This window comes from Girardinichthys multiradiatus, chromosome 18, assembly GCF_021462225.1.
Source record: "Girardinichthys multiradiatus isolate DD_20200921_A chromosome 18, DD_fGirMul_XY1, whole genome shotgun sequence".
Classification (NCBI taxonomy): Eukaryota; Metazoa; Chordata; class Actinopteri; order Cyprinodontiformes; family Goodeidae; genus Girardinichthys; species Girardinichthys multiradiatus.
In genome coordinates, this window is record NC_061810.1 from 20849385 (window position 1) to 20869257 (window position 19873).

Consider the following 19873-nt stretch of genomic DNA (forward strand, 5'->3'; position numbering starts at 1 on the left):
GTGGCAGCGTAATCAGCACCAACTTCCTTCGATTCAGAAGTTGCAAGCCTCGCTCTCTGCCTCTTTTGTTTCAGCCAGGCTCTGCTGACAGCACGGAGGAAACAGCCATCCGACACTCTGAGGAGATCTTGACTGTGCATAAACAGCGTATCCAGGGAAGGAGAACTGAAAAGAGTAAAGCTGACAAATCTCAGTTTCCCTAATGTGTCCGTGCATTGATGGGTGCTTGTGCACTCATACATGCACACACTTATTTATGTGTCTTGGCAGAGTTTTGCCCGGGTTGTCGGCCTCTCCTGAGGGAAAACGTGCAAGACGAAAATGAGAGAGATTGTTTAAGAATACTCCGCACACTAGCTGTCAGGTCAGTCATCTCCAGCTGCCTGCCTGAGACTTTTGTCTTTGTTAAATGTTGTGTGACAATGAGATTTTCCAAAGTGCCATCTATATAAAGAAGTGGATTGAGAGAGAGCATGCAGGGGGGAGAAAAGGGGAGACTCCAATATGAGCTGAGATGGTCTGGTCATAGTCCAGCAGCTCTTCATCACCACTACAGCTGCAGATATATCTTCTCTCTGTGTCTGCTGCACACACACATACCTTCATTACTTTGTCTCCCGCTGACTCTCGCCTTTCTGTGCAAATACACATTGCTTAAAACTGCACCCAATCTCAATAACACACACACGCAAACACATAGAAATACACCTCTACTCCATCACCAGACCTCTAGATCTTCAATCGATCCTCACAGCAGCCAAGCTGCCGGCAGACACCTGCAGGTGATTGATCCCCAAATCAGTCCCTCACAACTCCAGTGCTATAAAAACCATAACAACCCATCATAAAAGTTGATTTATCTTCACCCGGTGTTGGGCCTCAGGGTTGGAATATTAACCCAAACGTGTGTGACACTGGACTGATTGGTTTGAAATTGAATAAAACCTGGGGAGCATTGATCAACATATCTGAAACCAGGTTAGAGAGTGTATCTTTTAAAACTCTCCTCCAGAAACATTCTGGCAGTCATGAGAAACTTTTGTTGGCCCAAGTGTGTCTGTTTTAAGGTCTATAAAGACTTCTGTTAATTAAAACTGAAATGTAGTATTAACATTTAATAGCCTCAAACAGAACTTAACTAAAAAAAAACATTTTATTTACAGTGAATGTTGGTTGCAGTTTTTTGATGCTCCCCTTAGTGATGCACTTATAAAAGCTGCAGGAAAGGTAATATTGTGAAAACATACTTAACTATTAACATGTAATGGAGTGACCATAATTACACAACAGTCCCTTCCCTTCTGTGTCGGAATTGTTTGTTTTAAAAGTATGTATGGATTTCATTTTTTGTCTGTGTGGCATGTTGTTCTGGGAGGAGTATCAACATATGCCGTGTGCTCAGCAGAGCAACTTGCGCTGTGGTTAAATATAATCCTAGTGTAACTCGGGGCCCCTTTGATGCCACTAAAGCCTTTAATGGGAGCCATTCTATGTCCCCATGTTATGTGGGAGCTGCTCCTTTTTTTAACTCCATCTTACAGTTGTTGCAAATGTTGCTTTCTGTGGGAAATCTGACTTACGTCACCTCAATAGCAATGCTGTCAAGCTTTGACAAGAGGTCTAGCTGCAGATAAGGAGAACAAAAGAAAACATATCTGCTGGTAAATATGTGTTGAAAATGTGTGATTTTGCAAGACTGGATGTTAATTTGTGTTATTAGTCACTGTGATAACAATTAAAAGGGGAAATCGACTCTGTCAACAGCCAGACAACTGAAGAATTACTTCCTTTGTTACTTCAAAATAAAAGTCTCAAACATAGATACAAGTGTGAAGCTTAAAGCATGCAACTTTATATCCAAAGCTCATGACAACAGTCACATTTGGCAAGACAGAATTCATTTTGACCAGAGATGTTGTAGCCATGAGATCTCATTCCAAACCAAAAACTATGTAGTACGGACTCTTTAAAATATTTAAAGAACAGGTATAATTCAAGGTTGCATCATTATCTATGCATGTTTCTAGGTATATCAAGATACAAAGAAACCAGAGCTTGCATACTTTCGAAGTTCAGAATACTTCTAATGCCAGGAATATTTACCTTTATGCTGTTTGGAATTAACTTAGGTAAAATCAAAGCCTTTGTGAAAACTGTGCAAAAGCATAGTCTCAGATGTAACAAACAACCCCTGAAATAGTTTTGAAACAAATGTAAGCTTCTTACATACCATGTGGAGTTAATGGTGATGAGTTCACCAGCAGATATGAATGGAAAGATTCAGAATGACTCATAAATAATTAGGCTCATAATTTGTCACAACTGAGTCATAGTTGCAACATTAGATGTGATGGAAATCTTCATCTGAGGAAACCAACCAACTTTCCTGAAATCTGGAATTAAACCTGTTCTGAGCTGAAAAGCAGGCCTTGAAGTCCTCTGAACTAGTTTGATTGACCGATCAGTGGTTACTGAAATGATTTAACAGGATTCATGCCTGGTTCTGTGAGTAAAGGTTCATACACAACTGTCACTTACTATTACGACTTGCAGCTATGGACTAATTTGTATTTTTTGTCAGCATAGCTTGTATGTAGATGGTCACTTAGAGCAGGCGTTTCCAGTCTGCTTTGTACAGATCATGTTCTCATTTTCTCATTGCACTTTTGACCACATCTACAAATATGTTTTATAAATATATGTTTTTTGCATAGTTCATATTTATGTATTTTCTCAACTCAAGACTGTGACTCATTAATTTCTTCTAAAACCTATAAAACACCCAGGACAAACACTGCTCAGAAGCATGAGAGTATTTTTGAACACTGTTGTTCATCAGCTTTTAACAGAATGTAATCATTTTGGACTTTTAATCCCCTTTCCTCCATTGTTGTAATATCTGTAGGGGTTTCTCTTCCCTTAAAGGATTGTGTTTTTCCTGTTGTGACTGAACCATTATGGTGCTGTTGTGTCCTGTCCCATTCAGCTAGCACAATGTCTTAGTCCGACACCCACCATCATTAAAATATTAGCCCTCCAATTGGACACGGAGCATGAAAGGCAAGTTGTCACACTATTACCGGAGACCTGTCTTTAAACATGAGAAGAGAACTCAATAAATGTAGTAAATGTGCATCACTTAAACATCTGAAGAGGCCCGTGCAACACTTTACCTCTCGGACATTAACAAAAAATGTCTTTTAAAGATGATATCTGTGAGCACCGTAGAGCCAATTTGTTCTCCCTGTGGCAAAAAGCAACATGCTCTAATTACGTCCCCATTTCTCCACTGCAAGGCTGCAGTGAGTTGTTTGAGTTTCCACTCTGTCTCTGTATGTATAGGAGCTGCATGCACGCTGAATTTATGCTTAACAAACGTAACCCCTTGACTCTTGTGCAGCTTTATCGCACCCAGTAGCCCACATACAGTGCAGGACTGTGTGTGAGGCTGTCTACGGAGGAAGTGTCTACGATTACCAAAGTCTGCGAACGTCACTGATACAACTTGCCCTCCATACCTCTCCAGTTTTCTCTGAAAGACCCCACATTATCTGCTTCTCCAAACAACAGCAGGAATATCCATTGATCTTTAGATTATGTTCTCCATTTTTAAATGTATAATTTCATATAGTGAGAGATGAAAAGTCGGGACATAAAAATGCTAACAGCATGCTGCTGAGTTTGTGTAACATTGTGTGCTATCTGCAGACATCAAAAACATCTGTTTCGTTAGCACCTTTATGTCACTGAACTTCTTGAACACATATGTTTTGGGACCTCTGGAAAGAAAGTACTGTACATAAAGTAATTGCAGAAGCATAATAATAATCTCATATTAAAATTTTTAGAAAAATCCAAATTGCCTATATCATCAGTCACAGCAATGGTTAAAGTGTTGCTAAGAGAGATACAAATTGATAGAGAACTGCATCAAGGAGTGGCATCTTGGTGTCAACAAGTCTCCATAATAACGGTAAAATGCTATGTATATGTAGCAGAAAAAGCCTTTTCAGTCCTACATTCTTAAATGTTGAGTTTGCTAAACTCTGTTGGAGCTAATTAGAGCTGCATGCTTTGGGATGACACAAGGACTGCTGGTGGTTGTAACCTATAACAAAAGATGAATAGGTGGAAATGCACCTAGCACAAACTGTGAAGTATAGTGGAAAGTCTGTGATACTGTGGGCTTGTTTCACTTCTAAAGACCATTGAGACCTTGTCAGAGTATGTGTCATTATTACAATAAAATCTCTGAAAGAAATTGCGTGCATGGTGGCCTCTGGCACAAGAATTCAAATTGTGTTCTGGGTCTTTAAGATGATAGGCCAGGAGAAGGTCAAACACAGAAATCGATTAAAAGACCAAAAATCAACTTTCTTCTGTCTCTGTTTCCGGGTATAAATCTTATAAAAACATTAGGTGTGATCTGAAGAGAACAGTCTCATCACTCTGACGTAATGCATGGAGGAATCCCTCTGCTTCAACCTTGTGAAATGTTATGGATGAGTAACTGCTATCATAACTAAAGGTTGGATTTCTCAAAAACATTTTACAGTGTAAATTTATGCTACAGCAGGCAAAATTAATGTATTTAAAGGGTTTTTACAAATCTTTACCAGGGATTGCCAATAACTGGAGCTCACTGTTTTTGCTATGGCATCACAGATTTCAACAGTTGCTTTATATTTTGCAGAGCTTCTGATATATGTATTAACTAAAGTTGACTAAAGCTACAGCAAAATGAAAACGAATATTTTCACATTTAACAACGAAGAAATCATAACTTAACTGCTTTACAAATTATGGATATTACAAAATCTAGGGGTTTTTGCCCTAATTTGAGGGAATTTATCAAAGTTCTTTACAATTATTGTCTTATTCTGAGAATGAATACTTTGAAATAACTGACAAAAATAATCTGTCCTTGTTGATGCAGATTATATATTTGTATAAACGTCTTCCCCGGTAACTCCCTGGCTACATTATCATTTGTGATTATATAGATTGTTTGCGGAGGTCTGCAAGAAGCTGTCAAAGGGCAGAGACAGACAACATGACTGTGCGCTAATTCAGCAAACACGGAAGGCTTGTTCCTGAAAGGCCGCAGAATTTATCAAGAAATCATCCCTCTCTGCGACTCTGCCGGAATGCCTGGCTGACCTCCGGCAAATGAAAATAATCCAAAGTAATTAGAAGTGAGCCGTTCTGGTCCTGAGGGCTCCCGGGCGGCCGGGTAAACATGGCGGAGAGAGAGAAACAGAGAGGGGGAGAAGGGGGTGCTGACCTTGTCCACATAAAGCAGTGATTTATGGAGTGCAGGCCACACCAGCAGGGCTTCTGTCTTCTCCCGCAATACCAAATTACCGAGGTGGAGATTAACACGCCGCTCACAACGGGCCCGCTTCCAGAGTCGAGGAAATTTTTTATTTACATTTTCTCCTTTCATTTCCTGTGCTGTGTTTTAATGCTAATTGGGATATGCGGACACCCAGTCTTATCCTTTAATATGGGGCCTCAAGATTGCACACTTAACGCATTGTGAGCTCCTAGAGGCTGATGAATGTGCTAATTAAAGAGTAAATCGCAGAGTGTTGTGCAAACCGTTCGTTTTGCGCTTTGAATAAGTTCCCATCGCTTGATTGAGCCGCCCCAAATTTAAGCAAAATAAAACTGGCAGGGCAGTGGGTGGGGGAACAGTGTGTATACAGACTCATGATGGAGACCTAATGCAGCTTTTCGTCGGTGTCAATAGGAGGTCTGGCCGTTAATGGTGGACTTATTTCATGTGGATTTGGCTGCGATATTTTCTTTCTTTCTTTCTTTCTTTCTTTCTTTCTTTCTTTCTTTCTTTCTTTCTTTCTCCTGGAGGATGTGCAGGAATGCACGCCGCAGGCCTTCATCAGTGTTTCCATGTGGCCCCTCGGCGGCAGCAGGCATACAGGCCCTGCAGCTCACTATGCTGGAGTCAGTTTGCAACCCACACGGGAATCACCCCCCTTCTACCACCTCCCGCCTCCCTTCTCCAGCCTGTCCCATCCGACTTCACCCAAATTATGTTGCGCACCAGACGATTATTGCTTTAAAGCTATCCAAAAAGTAAAAAATAAAAAGAGGCTCCGTTTAAGGCTGAACCTCAGATCAAATAAACTATAAAACTATTTGATCATAAAAAATGCTCTGCATCCATGTATGGATTGCTGCTTTGTTTGCGTGACCGAGCGCCCAAAATCAACAAGAAAAGCCGCAAGCGAAATAAGCATTTGAGATGTTCAACCCCATTTGGAGAATTTCACAGCACTTTAACGCCTCGGCGTTTATCCCAGTGTAGCATGCTGTAAAAGAATCCTCCTAAACAAGTATGAAATGCTGTGCGCCCTGATACAGTCGGAGCTAACGCACCCTGAAGCTGGGTGCGTTTTCTTTGTATAATTTGTTGATAAACAGCTTTTCCACACCGATCATTTCAGCGCGTCACGATCGTGGTGACAAAGGCATGGCGTAACTCAGATAAAAAAAATAAAAAAACAGATCTGTTTCATCTGAGGACATCAGAATGTATAGGAGCGTTTATGGCAAATCTGAATCGGGATTTAGAGAGGTGCCACTCCAAATCGTTCTCTCGCCTCATTAAATGGACAAGAGTTTTAAATCCACCCCATCGGTTTTCTGCAGCTTTACAGCGTCACGATCGGGTGATTAGACGTTCAAGCACGTACAGCTGGATCATTCATGTCCCATCTAACAATTTGACGCCTTGATGCGGATGTTTTTGCGCTTGCAAGGACATCAGAGAGGTGCTTGTGAGAGTGGACTACAAACTGGCATGCGGCAGTAGAAAAAAAGTGAAAAAACAATACATCTACTGACAAAAATACATTTCTCCAATGTATCTTTTTTTTTTGCCAAACCTATTTGAGATTAACGGGACCCACAGTAAAAAAACTATTAGAATAAAACTAGTGCAGGGTAGACCAGGTGCATAAGAGACATTGTTTGCTTTTTCCATAAAGACATAAAATGCTGTAAAGAAATGACTTTTTATATTACTTCCTTTGTTATACAGTTTATCTTCAAAGTGTTCAAAGCTTCCTCGTGTATTTTAGATGCACATCTGTCTCATATGTGCCCATATAAGGTACAGCGATACATTTAAGACTCTCATATTTGATTTAGTAGAGCTGACTAGCATGCATTGCAAATATTGATAAAAAATGCTTCAAAGTTTCCTTTTACAAAATGATTTCTTAGCTTGTTGAAATCAGTTGCGCAAGCGAAGGAATTTGCATTACCTGTTTCCTTCATGAAATCATCTGGTTTGTCCACCATGTCAAAGAGAAGCAAACAATATGAATTTGTCTGTCATTAAGCCATCAAGCATTAATGACAAAAAGTAATTTTAATTCTATTCTACAAACCACAACTAAGATGTGCTATTCATTTGGCAACATGCAGCTCAGGGTTAGGGGGATCAGTGATGTTGATAGATATTTACCATTTACATTAATTAATGAAACCACACATGTTGAGGAAGCCCCCTATGCTTTGATTTAATAAAGGAATGGTTATTGTTGAATGATTCAATTATGCACAATTCCTGCGAGAATAAAAGAGGAAACAGCCAACCTTACTATTTTCCAACCATTTACAAGTTAAATTCCTTGGTTAAAATTTCAATAAGTTTAAGGTCTAATATTATATACCCTCAAAAATTTGTCTTTTTACAGTGTAGAAGTCATGGCTGTTGGTTATATGTTTGTGAATAAAATGCTGCGGTCTGGCCAGGGAAACAAGTATTTAAGTTAAAAAAAAAAAGTGTTTCTGATTGAATTTGTTTTCTGTGGCTGTGATGACTGAATGCAGTGATCACTGCATTCAGTCATCACAGCTACAGAGATCAGCAACAAACTGAAACCATAAATATTTTCTGTGTCATTGTCATCTTCAAATGTTCAAATGCAGCACAGAAGCATTTAAAGTTGCAGTTCAGTTGATCACGCCATCTCCTGACCGGGCAAAGAAGTGCAACAGCCCCACAGGTTACCCCTCTTTACCCTCTGTGTTACCACAAACCCTGTATGTTTATCTTCAAACATTTCCACCCTTTTGAAGGAAAGAAACGCCCCTCACACCATTCTCCCCTATCAGAGATCCTTGATCAGACCCGGAGAGGCCGCCGGCGCAATCACTTTCCCAGATTACTTGTATTTAATACACAATGCATCATAAAACAAATCCCTCATCCTGACAGGAAGAAAATAGAACAGCTCATTCGACTTGAGCTTTCCCAATTTATGGCTAAATTAAAAAGGCTTCCAACAATGGACAAGTCGAGGAGAGGCAGGAAATCAATGACCGGGCGGACCAGGGGTCTCAAGGAGCGCGACATGATGGGAATCAGTGGCGGGGCCCCTGCCTTATTTACACATGATTTTGTTCCTGTCCTTACTGTACGTTTTTGGTCGGCGATTTTACAAAAAAGAGGAAAAAACAACAGGCATTATCTAGGATGGAGGGTCAGTGTCACAGAGTGAGGAGTTATCCATCATCATCTGCTCTCATCAGATTTTTTCCAGCTTTATGGGCTCCTTAATAAACTCACAGACCAGGTTGATGTTTCTATTATTATTATTATTAATAATAATATTACTATTATTATTATTATTATTATCCCACACTGCTGCTGATTTGAGGTCCAGCTTAAAATGACAACATTTAACCAAACAATCTCCACAAAGTAAAATGTTGTGTCCTATCTTGATGAGACAGAACCAAGAAAAAGGCTGTTTTTAATTTTAGCTTTATTCAAACCTATTTCCAGGTATTTTCTTTCAAACTGTGAAATTTGATTATTTAAACGACTTCATTAACTTTTTGTACTATGCTGTGAAAGAAAATTAAGGGGAGAATAAACTGCCAGGAACAAGAAAAAAAGCAAGTGATCAGGTCAATGTCTCCAAAAAAAGTAAGTCCTAATGGTCCATATGGAGTTTCCTGGAGGTCTTTAACAGGAACACTTAAGTCTGTGGTTGTTAAATTGGTCCCCTGACACAAAAAGAGTTGGCTTTGTAATATAATTCTCCTATTCTTTACCTCATTGTTCTAACATGTATTTGTCTTGGTAAAAGAAGACAAAGCAGAAGATGACGAAGAAGAAGAAATTAAGCCTAATTGAGGAAAAAATCAACAGTGGCGTGGGGGGCGCTGTTTTTCTATACACTTTAAACGTGGTGGTGTGTGTATTAGCCAATTAAATAGAGCAAATATATCTCCAACGTATTGACGCGTTGAGATAGAGTGACTATTTACGTATTCTTTTTTGTTGCGGTGGTTGCAATTTTTAGCACAATGCGAACTCAATGTCACCCTTACCAAAATAAGGGAAATGACGTCATGTGGTGAAGCATATACCTTGTTGGAGAAAGCTAACTCGTGGAGTATGTCCGAATAAAGAAAAGCAGTTTACGTTTCACTTTACTGGTGGTTTTATGGTTTTGTTTATTTTTATAAACATGACAAGAAAATCAAACAATAAAGTGAACAGCTTGTGTTTCAATTGAATATTTTGAATTTAAAAGAAACCAAAAATATCAAATAACCACTTGTTTTTTTTTACTAGGTTCTGATAAAAGAATCTGATTCCAAGGCGGAGAGGACAATTTGTTGTTTATTTACATATGTGATGTACTGTCACTAAAGTTATAGTTAAAATGAAGTTAAGGTTGGGATTTCCAAACGGATAATAATATAAAGTCCTTCTGGGAAGAAATAAAAAAAAGTTTGGTAACACGTGGATATTAAATCATTAAAATGCGGCTGACTATGTGTGTGTGTGCGTGGAGTTCAACCCTCTCGTGAGCCCCCATCGCGACCTCTACCTGACCCCGCTCACCCTCTCCAACCCCGGGACCCTGTCACTTTAAAATTTACTGCGGAGCTGAGTCTCTTCCGATGGTGTTGGGGACGGGGAGCGGGGAGCGGGGACGGAGGGTGGGGGGTACACGGGCACGGGGGGTTGCACAGACAGACCCCCGCGATCCGAGTTGACTCTCCTCGGGGGGAAAGGATGGAGACGGAGGCGCGGGATCCCGCTTTATTTGAGCAGAATCAGAAACAACGCGCAAACTGTCCGCCTGCGGAAATCTCCCCCTGCTGTCACACAGACGACACATCCCGACCTGTCTGAGGAAGAGAGGGGGGAAGAGGCGGAGGGGGGACGGGGCAGGGGGAGGTTGAGGAAGGGAAAAATGAAAAGTTGAATGGCTTACTGAAGGACACCTGGGCGCGTCAGGACAGGAGGGGTGACAAGAGAAGGAGAGGACGAGCCGAGCAGAAGCGCACAGAGCAGACAGAGTGAAAAGTTGGCAGCGGGCAGATGCGCCGGATGGGATTTAGTTCCGTCCCGCGGTCTCTGTAGGACAGTGAGAGGAGAGCAGCGCTGTCTGGATCTACTCATCCAAAGCGCAGGCGGCGCGCTGTCCAAGAGCGCACAGGCGGAGACTCCGCAGCTTGGAGAGCCGAATAGGCACTGAAACACACCGCGATGTCACAAAGCTGGAGAAGCGACCGTAGCAAAGACGACTTTTAGTTTATTTTTTTTATACTTAAATCACACTTTTAAAAAAAACTTCATCGGAGTTTCAATCAGTTTCCTCCCAAGAGGCTGTACGAGTTTATACGGTAAGATGATTCATAATGTCCCTTAAAACATTAACTGTTTTCTACACTGATCATTAATATTTGCTGGCTGATCATTTAAATCTTAAAGTTTTATGGTTACATTTTGAACGCACAGGATCCCCTCTTGATTCCCGACCCTGGGTTTTTTTTATGAGCAAAAATATTTATTCAGTCGTAGGTTGACACAAAGGCCCTAATTCAGATGTGTGACCCTGGGAGAGATTCTGTTTTGCATCCTAGCAATCGGCTTGTCTTCATAATTCTTATCATTCGGCGGCTTCCTGCTATTGATTTGCTTCCCTACAAAGTTTACAGCTGCTCTGCAGAAATCAGGAGCGTTTTTAAAAGCATCGTTACATTATTTAATGCTGCAACATTTTCGCTCATTGCAGCCTGATGGTTTGCATGTTTTATTTGTGTGTCTATTAATGAAATTGGGATATTTCTAAGGCCTTTTCTTTGTAAGTGACCTCTGAATGAGAGCAGAAGACGCTCTTTGGTCTTATTTATATTACAGTTTTTATTGCTTTATGAACTTTTGTTGTTGTTGTAAACTGAATGAGTGTAGTTTTGTAAATGCATTTCTTCAAATTAAATTCGTTCAGCAGCAGTTACAGATGTAGCTTGAGATTTGTTTAAAGTTAAAATATTATAGAAATAAAAATAAATGTTTTTCAAATTGTTTTAATCTTTTGATGAGGTTTTTTTTTTGTTGTATTTCGTTTTTTGTTACGTTTTTGTTGAATTAATTCTGATTTTCAAACCTAAAATAATAATAAAAAAAATCTTTGCCTTTTTTAACTTTTTGTTAGATTTTGTTAAATTTATGTTAATTAATTATAACCCTTCTGTTGTTGTTTCCACACACAAAAAACATATTTAAAATATTTTTACAAAATGTGAAACCAAAAAGAAAATCTGTTTTGTTTTGAAATTAAGATGAAAAGAAAAAGGAAAAAAAAGAAATTGTAGGTATTTTTCATTTCATCTTATTTTTTCTTTCTATCTATTATTATTAATTACTGTAATAATATTTACTAATTGTATTTTTTGTGTGTGTTTTCTGTATGTGTGTGTGTGTGTGTGTGTGTGCGTGTGTGTGTGTGTGTGTTGCTTCATGAAGCGACGTGGTATTTCTCAGTGGGAGGTATGCGGTTAGGCAGTGTTTGGACACAGTAACCTGGTCTGATATTGATCAAAGTCTGATCTCTCTCTTTCTCTCTGCAGATCTTGGACGGGTCAGGCCATGTAAAGTTCTGTGTGGATGCCAGCAAACCAGATGCAGGGAGCTGGCTGAAGCACATTCAGTTCGCCCCTGCGGCCACGCAGCATAACCTGAGAGCGTGCCAGATTGATGATCAGGTATGTGGAGACACGTCTCTTTAACACCGTGTGATACGAAATTGACCTCAAGAAAGGAAAGAAACCAGAGAAGGAGAGAAAAATTAAGTGAATGTCTTGATCTTGAAATTCCCAGATGGTGCTGTGTCTTCTGCATGACAGGATGAACCAGGGTTTTTAAACTCCAGCTCATTTTAAACAGCTCCAAAGTCAAAATTTTGTATCTGTACTTTCCAATAGCCATCCCGTTGTGTGCTGTTAGATGATGTTTTTGTTATCTAAGTCAGATAGTCTTATGAGTGGCTGGCCCTCTTTGTTTTCACCTAAAAAGACACAAACATGGACACACACAGTTCTTCTCCTCATTATCTCTGCATGTTTTACCTCTGTATTTGTTTGCTGCCATCTGCCTCACAAAGACCACAGGGTACGATCAGTGGCAGCCGCCCCCGGAATGATAGTTCTGCACACTTCCCGGTCATGCTGGCGATATAAACTCTTAGTTATGCCAGGAATGTCAAAGCCCTTTTGCTGCTCACCTGGCTGTAGAGAGGTGCGTGCTGCACACATGAGGGCCCGTTTAGCTCAGTAATCCCCACCACCAGTGGGCTCCTGAAGCAGGAAGACAGGGGCCTAAACTTCACCTGACGCGTGTGTGGATAATATTATTGCTTGACCCGAACAGAAAACATAATCTGAGCGTTACAGGTGGTCCATCTAGATAACTTGTTCAGTGTCATCTGCTGAGATTGAAACATAAACTGCATTTTTATGCAGGATTTAAATTCATATCTCTCACCCAACTCTTTCCAGTTTAGATTTTTATTTTACGTTGAGCCTTTAAGTTGTTGTTTTTTTCCTAAAATATTGTGGATCAGCTTCCAAGAAGCTAATCTTCTGCTCATCTTTCACACATCTCTGTAAGGAAAGATAGCAGGAGGACATCATCAAGAAGAGCGAGACTCTTTCATGCATGCTTACCTCCCCACTCTTGTAAAAGACAGAGACAAACAAGCAAAGAGAGCTTCCCCTGAGATGCCCGCGACGCGAGGTTCAAGTCGCTGTCAGCGCTGCGGTTCTGCTTGGGTGGCTGTGTAAGGCTCCCACAGGTCACGGACATGGCTATGATGAGGTGATTGTTAAGTATCACGCTCTGTCACAACAGAGCACAATGTGCTGTCTTTAAGCCTTCCGGCCAACGCTGGTGTTTTCGAAAATACACTGTAGCCTCTCACAATGCCCGTCAGTGCGTTGGAAAATGAATAGACTAAACGGGGTGGTCTTGTAAAGCTACTGTCAGATACTGCTAGTGTGTGTCTGTCCCTGTGACTCTTAGCTCATGGGGGCCCTTTTTTGCGAGTGTGTCGAGTGTTTCATTATGTCTCCAGAGTGTGCACGCACACACACACACACATACACACATACACACCTGTATGTGCCTGCGTTTGGGCTTTTGTCCACGTACAGACCTCAGTCGGAGTGTGTGTGCAGGGTTGTGAATTGTTCATTGAGGTTTAGATGACTCCCTGTGCTCCTCATTCCGAGCTGGAAATGTTGAAGCCGCACAGTACCTGATTCCAGCAGGTCTTTTTTACAGCCACAGCGAAAGCGCTGAGTCCAAACTCAGTCTGAAACCGCTGATTACGCCACACATTACATGCACCACCCCCAGATTTTCACAGAAGAGCCTCACAGAGTTACTCAGGGCCTCAGATATACTGCAAAATCTTCTCACGATTAGATTTAAGGGACTCTTTCTGAGCCATTGAACAGAAACAATTTGTCCCATGATTTACGTTTGGACGTTGTCCTACAACGACAGCAATTTCCAGGTGTGTTCAGTCGTTATTTTGTGTGGGGCCTTTACAAGCACCTCTGCTGGCATGAGAGTAAAACTGGCTTCCATCCTCACATTTCTGACCCAGTTTTGTTTACTATAAAACTTTATGAGCAATCTCAGAAGAACAGGGGAGTGGAAAAGGAAGGAATGGGTGAAACAAAGTCTGTTTTCTTTTATTTATTTTTCCTAGATATAGGATCTGTTGGAGATGATGCTTCTCTTTTTTCTATTTCAACTTCTTGTTTGCTCATCTGCTTTACTACATTACCTGAAAATGTCCTTTTTCTGCAGGAATCTGCAATAAACTGGATAAAAAACAGAAATCAGCAAATATGAGGGCAGGAATAAATTTCATTTATTATTTACTTCATTTAATTTGTCACATATTTGAAAGTAAACAAGATGATTACTACACAATAAAAGGAAAGGAAAATACGGGCACCTTAAATGAAGCCATTTGCAGTAGTGATGTACCATTCAGTTGATCAAAGATTGACCAATGTTTCTTTGATCAGCTCTGATCATTGCTTAATGGGTCAATTACTGGAAACATTTAGTGTTTATTGTGTTTGTTAAATGAATCAAAACTAAAAACGTCCACCATCTATACCCGCATCAGTCAGCAGAGTGCACTTTGTTTCTTGTTTAATAAAACGGGACAAGCCAGGGACATATATTTCGACCCATAAATTTAAATAATCTTGTAAGCCCTTCATTTTCTGTTGGATTTAATCCTACTTCATCATGGAGTAACCCACAGCAAAATCAGTCAAAATCTTTAAAAATCAGCAGGTCAGACCTGAAAAAAACCCAAAATATCAGTGTTGGCCCAGGGGAGCCTGATTGTTGCAGCTTACAAGACAAAATGTTTACTTTCTAAATAAATATATATATTTTTTGTTTTTTTTATCTTGGCTTGTATAGCTTATGCAATATGAAAAACAGAGAGAGGTATCTCACTTTATCAGTCGGGTTCAAGTCTTTTAACAGTCATATTAAATGCAATTTTGTTTTTAATTCTCAGCTGATGTCTTCTTTAGTACTAACATGGGCCAGTTATTATCTTAAATGACACTTTGGAGCTGCTGTTTGTGTTTATCATGAGCTCTTGGCCATCTCTGTGACAAAGCTCAAGTCTTCCTAAAGCCCAAAAAAAAAAACACACTTGCAGTTTTCTGAGCACAGATCTCCTCATGCTTTGTCACCAGGATAATTAGGGGCAATTAGCGCTCCTCACTTTACTGATTCAACTGAATGGAAAATTGATTAAAACGTGTAATTAACATCATCCAACGAGGCCCTGAAGAGCCTTTCATAAGACAGTACAGAAGGATATGAGAATTAATCTCATCCGCTCCATTGATTCTCGCTCAGTATTGAGTGCGATGAAGTGGCTTTGGGGCATGTTTTGCTGTGTGAGCACACTGGGGCTGATTGTAGCTCCCAGAGATAACAGTTTAAACCTTATTGATTAATGAATAGTTATTTGCAAAATGAAATCTGATGAGATATAAGATAGTTTCTGCACTTTGTTTAAAAGTCATTTTCAACAAAAGTCTCAATATATGAACACAAGAGTCATGCTGACTGCTTGGGATTCAACCAATGTGCTGGAAGTAGATAGTCATTGTGCTTTTAGTGTCTTGTCATAGTTTTGTGTAGAAGGCATGTTGAGGAGAGGCAGAAGTGCTGTTGAAGTTGTTTTGCAAAAGTTGCACAAAACTGAAGGTTGTTTGAAGTAAATATATTACTTTATTTGCATCAGTACTAGTTTCCAATAATATCTGGAAGTTCATTCTTGTATGTTTTCTCTTCCTTATTTTATTCACTGTAAACCCTGATCACCTGTCTAGAACATCTTTACTTCTCCCACTTTGTCTTTGAATTCTTAACCAGTGTTTCATTTGAAGCTTTCTTGCATTAAGTTCAGCAGCCAGTCAGAGTTTACTTGGACTTGACAGCGTTAGTGAATGCCATACCTGTCGAGGTCAGGGAATAAGGAGGGTGTGCCCAGGGGACATGCGGCAATGACATTGTAACAAGTTGCCCAGTTATGTTCATTACCTTTTTATGGCAGTAGACTCTTGACAGTATGCGCGTATATGAACGAACATATATAAATAATACACTAATATAGAAAATAGGGTTGAATTTGAATCACACTAAAGCTTTTTTAAAACCAACTTTGTGAAAATAAATTTGTAGACTGCAGAGTATTCAAAGTGTTTACTGCCTTTTCAGCAGAAGCAGCAGGTTGCCACTGTTGTGACAAGTTCCCTTCCTGCTCATAATCGTCATGCTTTACCCACTTGTGTGTTCTTAAACAAATGCACATTCCATCTTTTTTGTAAAGGATTTCATTTATTAAAGACGACTCATTGACCACAGAGTTTCTTACAAGTGGAAAGTTCGGCATGCAGGACATTCATGGCGCTATTTGTTATGAGTGTCCCTCACTTATGTGTGTCTATTATGATAAATGTACTTTTGTTTAACCACAATAATCCAAATATGAACTGTTCTTGATATTCTTCAAGATTCTCCTAGCCCTAACTTTAGTTTTTAAAAGCCTCTGTCTTCAGTCTCAGCATCAATGTCCGAGCGGATCTTCTACAGAATAACAAATCTGCTTGAGCCTTTGTTTGATTGTTTCATAGTATCAATATTTTGGTGACCTCACAGGGGTGATGGCCTGTTAGAGCTTGGTTCTGTTGGTCCGCACACACATGTTAAGCTTTCCATTTCTGTACGCCTTTGTGTTTACGGTAAAATTTAAGTAAAACATGATTAGAGAACCAGGACCTCGCACTTCTGTTCCTTTTTTTCTTTTGGATAACAACAAAATATTTTTCTTTCTTACCTTTGTTTTTAAACAATATTTATCAGTTGTATTTTTTTATTGGACTTAAAAAAAAACACCAAACGTAGAAAAAATAAACAATTTATATGCCAAAAAAAAAAAAAATGCTGTGGCAGAAAATATTTTGTATTCCTCAACATTCAATAAAGTTCACCCAGGTTCTTCAAATACCCTTGAACCCCTCTGGCTCTCCTCTAGCCATGTAAGTCAGTATTTCTTACACAGCGCACGAGTCTTTTCTGTCCACATACAGGTCCTTCTCAAAATATTAGCATATTGTGATAAAGTTCATTATTTTCCATAATGTAATGATGAAAATTTAACATTCATATATTTTAGATTCATTGCACACTAACTGAAATATTTCAGGTCTTTTATTGTCTTAATACAGATGATTGTGGCATACAGCTCATGAAAACCCAAAATTCCTATCTCACAAAATTAGCATATTTCATCCGACCAATAAAAGAAAAGTGTTTTTAATACAAAAAACGTCAACCTTCAAATAATCATGTACAGTTATGCACTCAATACTTGGTCGGGAATCCTTTTGCAGAAATGACTGCTTCAATGTGGCGTGGCATGGAGGCAATCAGCCTGTGACACTGCTGAGGTCTTATGGAGGCCCAGGATGCTTCAATAGCAGCCTTTAGCTCATCCAGAGTGTTGGGTCTTGAGTCTCTCAACGTTCTCTTCACAATATCCCACAGATTCTCTATGGGGTTCAGGTCAGGAGAGTTGGCAGGCCAATTGAGCACAGTGATACCATGGTCAGTAAACCATTTACCAGTGGTTTTGGCACTATGAGCAGGTGCCAGGTCGTGCTGAAAAATGAAATCTTCATCTCCATAAAGCTTTTCAGCAGATGGAAGCATGAAGTGCTCCAAAATCTCTTGATAGCTAGCTGCATTGACCCTGCCCTTGATAAAACACAGTGGACCAACACCAGCAGCTGACACGGCACCCCAGACCATCACTGACTGTGGGTACTTGACACTGGACTTCTGGCATTTTGGCATTTCCTTCTCCCCAGTCTTCCTCCAGACTCTGGCACCTTGATTTCCGAATGACATGCAGAATTTGTTTTCATCCAAAAAAAGTACTTTGGACCACTGAGCAACAGTCCAGTGCTGCTTCTCTGTAGCCCAGGTCTGGGGAATGCGGCACCTGTAGCCCATTTCCTGCACACGCCTGTGCACGGTGGCTCTGGATGTTTCTACTCCAGACTCAGTCCACTGCTTCCGCAGGTCCCCCAAGGTCTGGAATCGGCCCTTCTCCACAATCTTCCTCAGGGTCCGGTCACCTCTTCTCGTTGTGCAGCGTTTTCTGCCACACTTTTTCCTTCCCACAGACTTCCCACTGAGGTGCCTTGATACAGCACTCTGGGAACAGCCTATTCGTTCAGAAATGTCTTTCTGTGTCTTACCCTCTTGCTTGAGGGTGTCAATAGTGGCCTTCTGGACAGCAGTCAGGTCGGCAGTCTTACCCATGATTGGGGTTTTGAGTGATGAACCAGGCTGGGAGTTTTAAAGGCCTCAGGAATCTTTTGCAGGTGTTTAGAGTTAACTCGTTGATTCAGATGATTAGGTTCATAGCTCGTTTAGAGACCCTTTTAATGATATGCTAATTTTTTGAGATAGGAATTTTGGGTTTTCATGAGCTGTATGCCAAAATCATCCGTATTAAGACAATAAAAGACCTGAAATATTTCAGTTAGTGTGCGATGAATCTAAAATATATGAATGTTAAATTTTCATCATGACATTATGGAAAATAATGAACTTTATCACAATATGCTAATATTTTGAGAAGGACCTGTATGCTATGATGCCACACAGTGGATCTGCGCAGCACCTCAGAAGCTTGGAGCTGACGCCATCTGGACCTGTAGCCTTTTGCTTGACACAATTTGTCTTTTCATATAATTGTCAATACAGTCAGGAGGTAAAGTGCGTATCTCCATATTCGGGGCTCTTGGCAGCTTACTTTTACTCCACCAAATGGAGTTCCTTGCTGACAGCAACTAGATAGCGCTTCGCTAGAAAGATTTCACATTAACAAGAAATAATGTGGTGTTTTAATATTAAGATCTCATTACATCCGCAGTGCCTTTTATACATAACTGTAGATAACTGTAGATAATTATATAATTATAGATAATTATATAATTATAGATAATTATATTATATTATATTATATTATATTATATTATATTATATTATATTATTTGAATAAATTCTTGAAATTGAAGTTTCCACTGTTCTGGATATGTGTATGGACTCTTTTTCAGTCCGCAACAATGTTTTTGTGATAGCTTACTGCTTTCAAAGGTCTGGTTGTAACTCATGCTTTATGGCTGCAAAAAGATTGCTTCATTTGCTGTGCACCAGTATCGAGATGCAACAAGTTCTGCTTTGGTCAGCCTGACTTTAGCTCCCTGTAATGTAATTGTGAGTATGATATCATTTGTCTGAAGTAGAAACAACAACACACAATAACGCAGTACTCAAACAGAATACCTCATTATCCTTTTTCGACAAAGATACTTATCACAACCTGACGTGGAGCCACCGTGGCTCTGGGGCTGCAGTCATGTTATTCAAGAATTCCCTTCATGAGCTGTCTACCTGTGATCGACTACTTCCCAGAAACATTTTATCACCCTGTCCACATCAGCCCCCCCAGTGCATTTCTAATAAATTCCTCCATATTCATTGTCATGTTGACACAGCAAAGGAAGCTGATATGTTTAACATCCAAAGCGTGCTCAAAATAACCCCATGTGTGATTGTTTTGCAGAGAAAGGCCATTGTGTGTCCATGGGAAGCTCCGCAGTCGCAGGATCTCTCAGCTGATTCTTAGATGTGATCAGTTCCCTCTTTGCCTGAATAGACACTCACCTGCTCAGCGGGCCTTTGTAGAGCACACGTCATGTTGATTGCATTTCTTGGAGAAAAAATATATAGGCCAAGTTTTGGTTTAAAACGAACGCCTGAAAACGAACCTCCTGTTAGGAGGTTCTTTCCTTGACTGATACATTTAACTCGACTCAACCTCTCCTTTAGCAGTTTGCCTGTTTGCTTACTTGCTGCTGAATTAGCAAGCTTTCTCTCCACACAGTAATTTACCACTTCCTGCCCTCTGTAATCTTTTGC

General features: G+C 40.0%; 1 protein-coding gene across 13 annotated transcripts in view; it reads left to right on the top strand.

Annotated features, from left to right (window-relative positions):
- Nucleotides 1-19873, top strand: part of mecom (MDS1 and EVI1 complex locus) — a 190739-nt gene that overhangs the window by 146401 nt on the left and 24465 nt on the right. For 12 of the 13 annotated variants that reach the window (XM_047391078.1, XM_047391080.1, XM_047391081.1 and 9 more), the window contains exon 3: nt 11905-12039. In XM_047391078.1, the coding sequence (XP_047247034.1) occupies nt 11905-12039 (135 nt within the window). Of the gene's footprint in view, nt 1-10244; nt 10678-11904; nt 12040-19873 lie in introns of those variants that run through there. The other variant, XM_047391084.1, reaches the window with a different exon arrangement.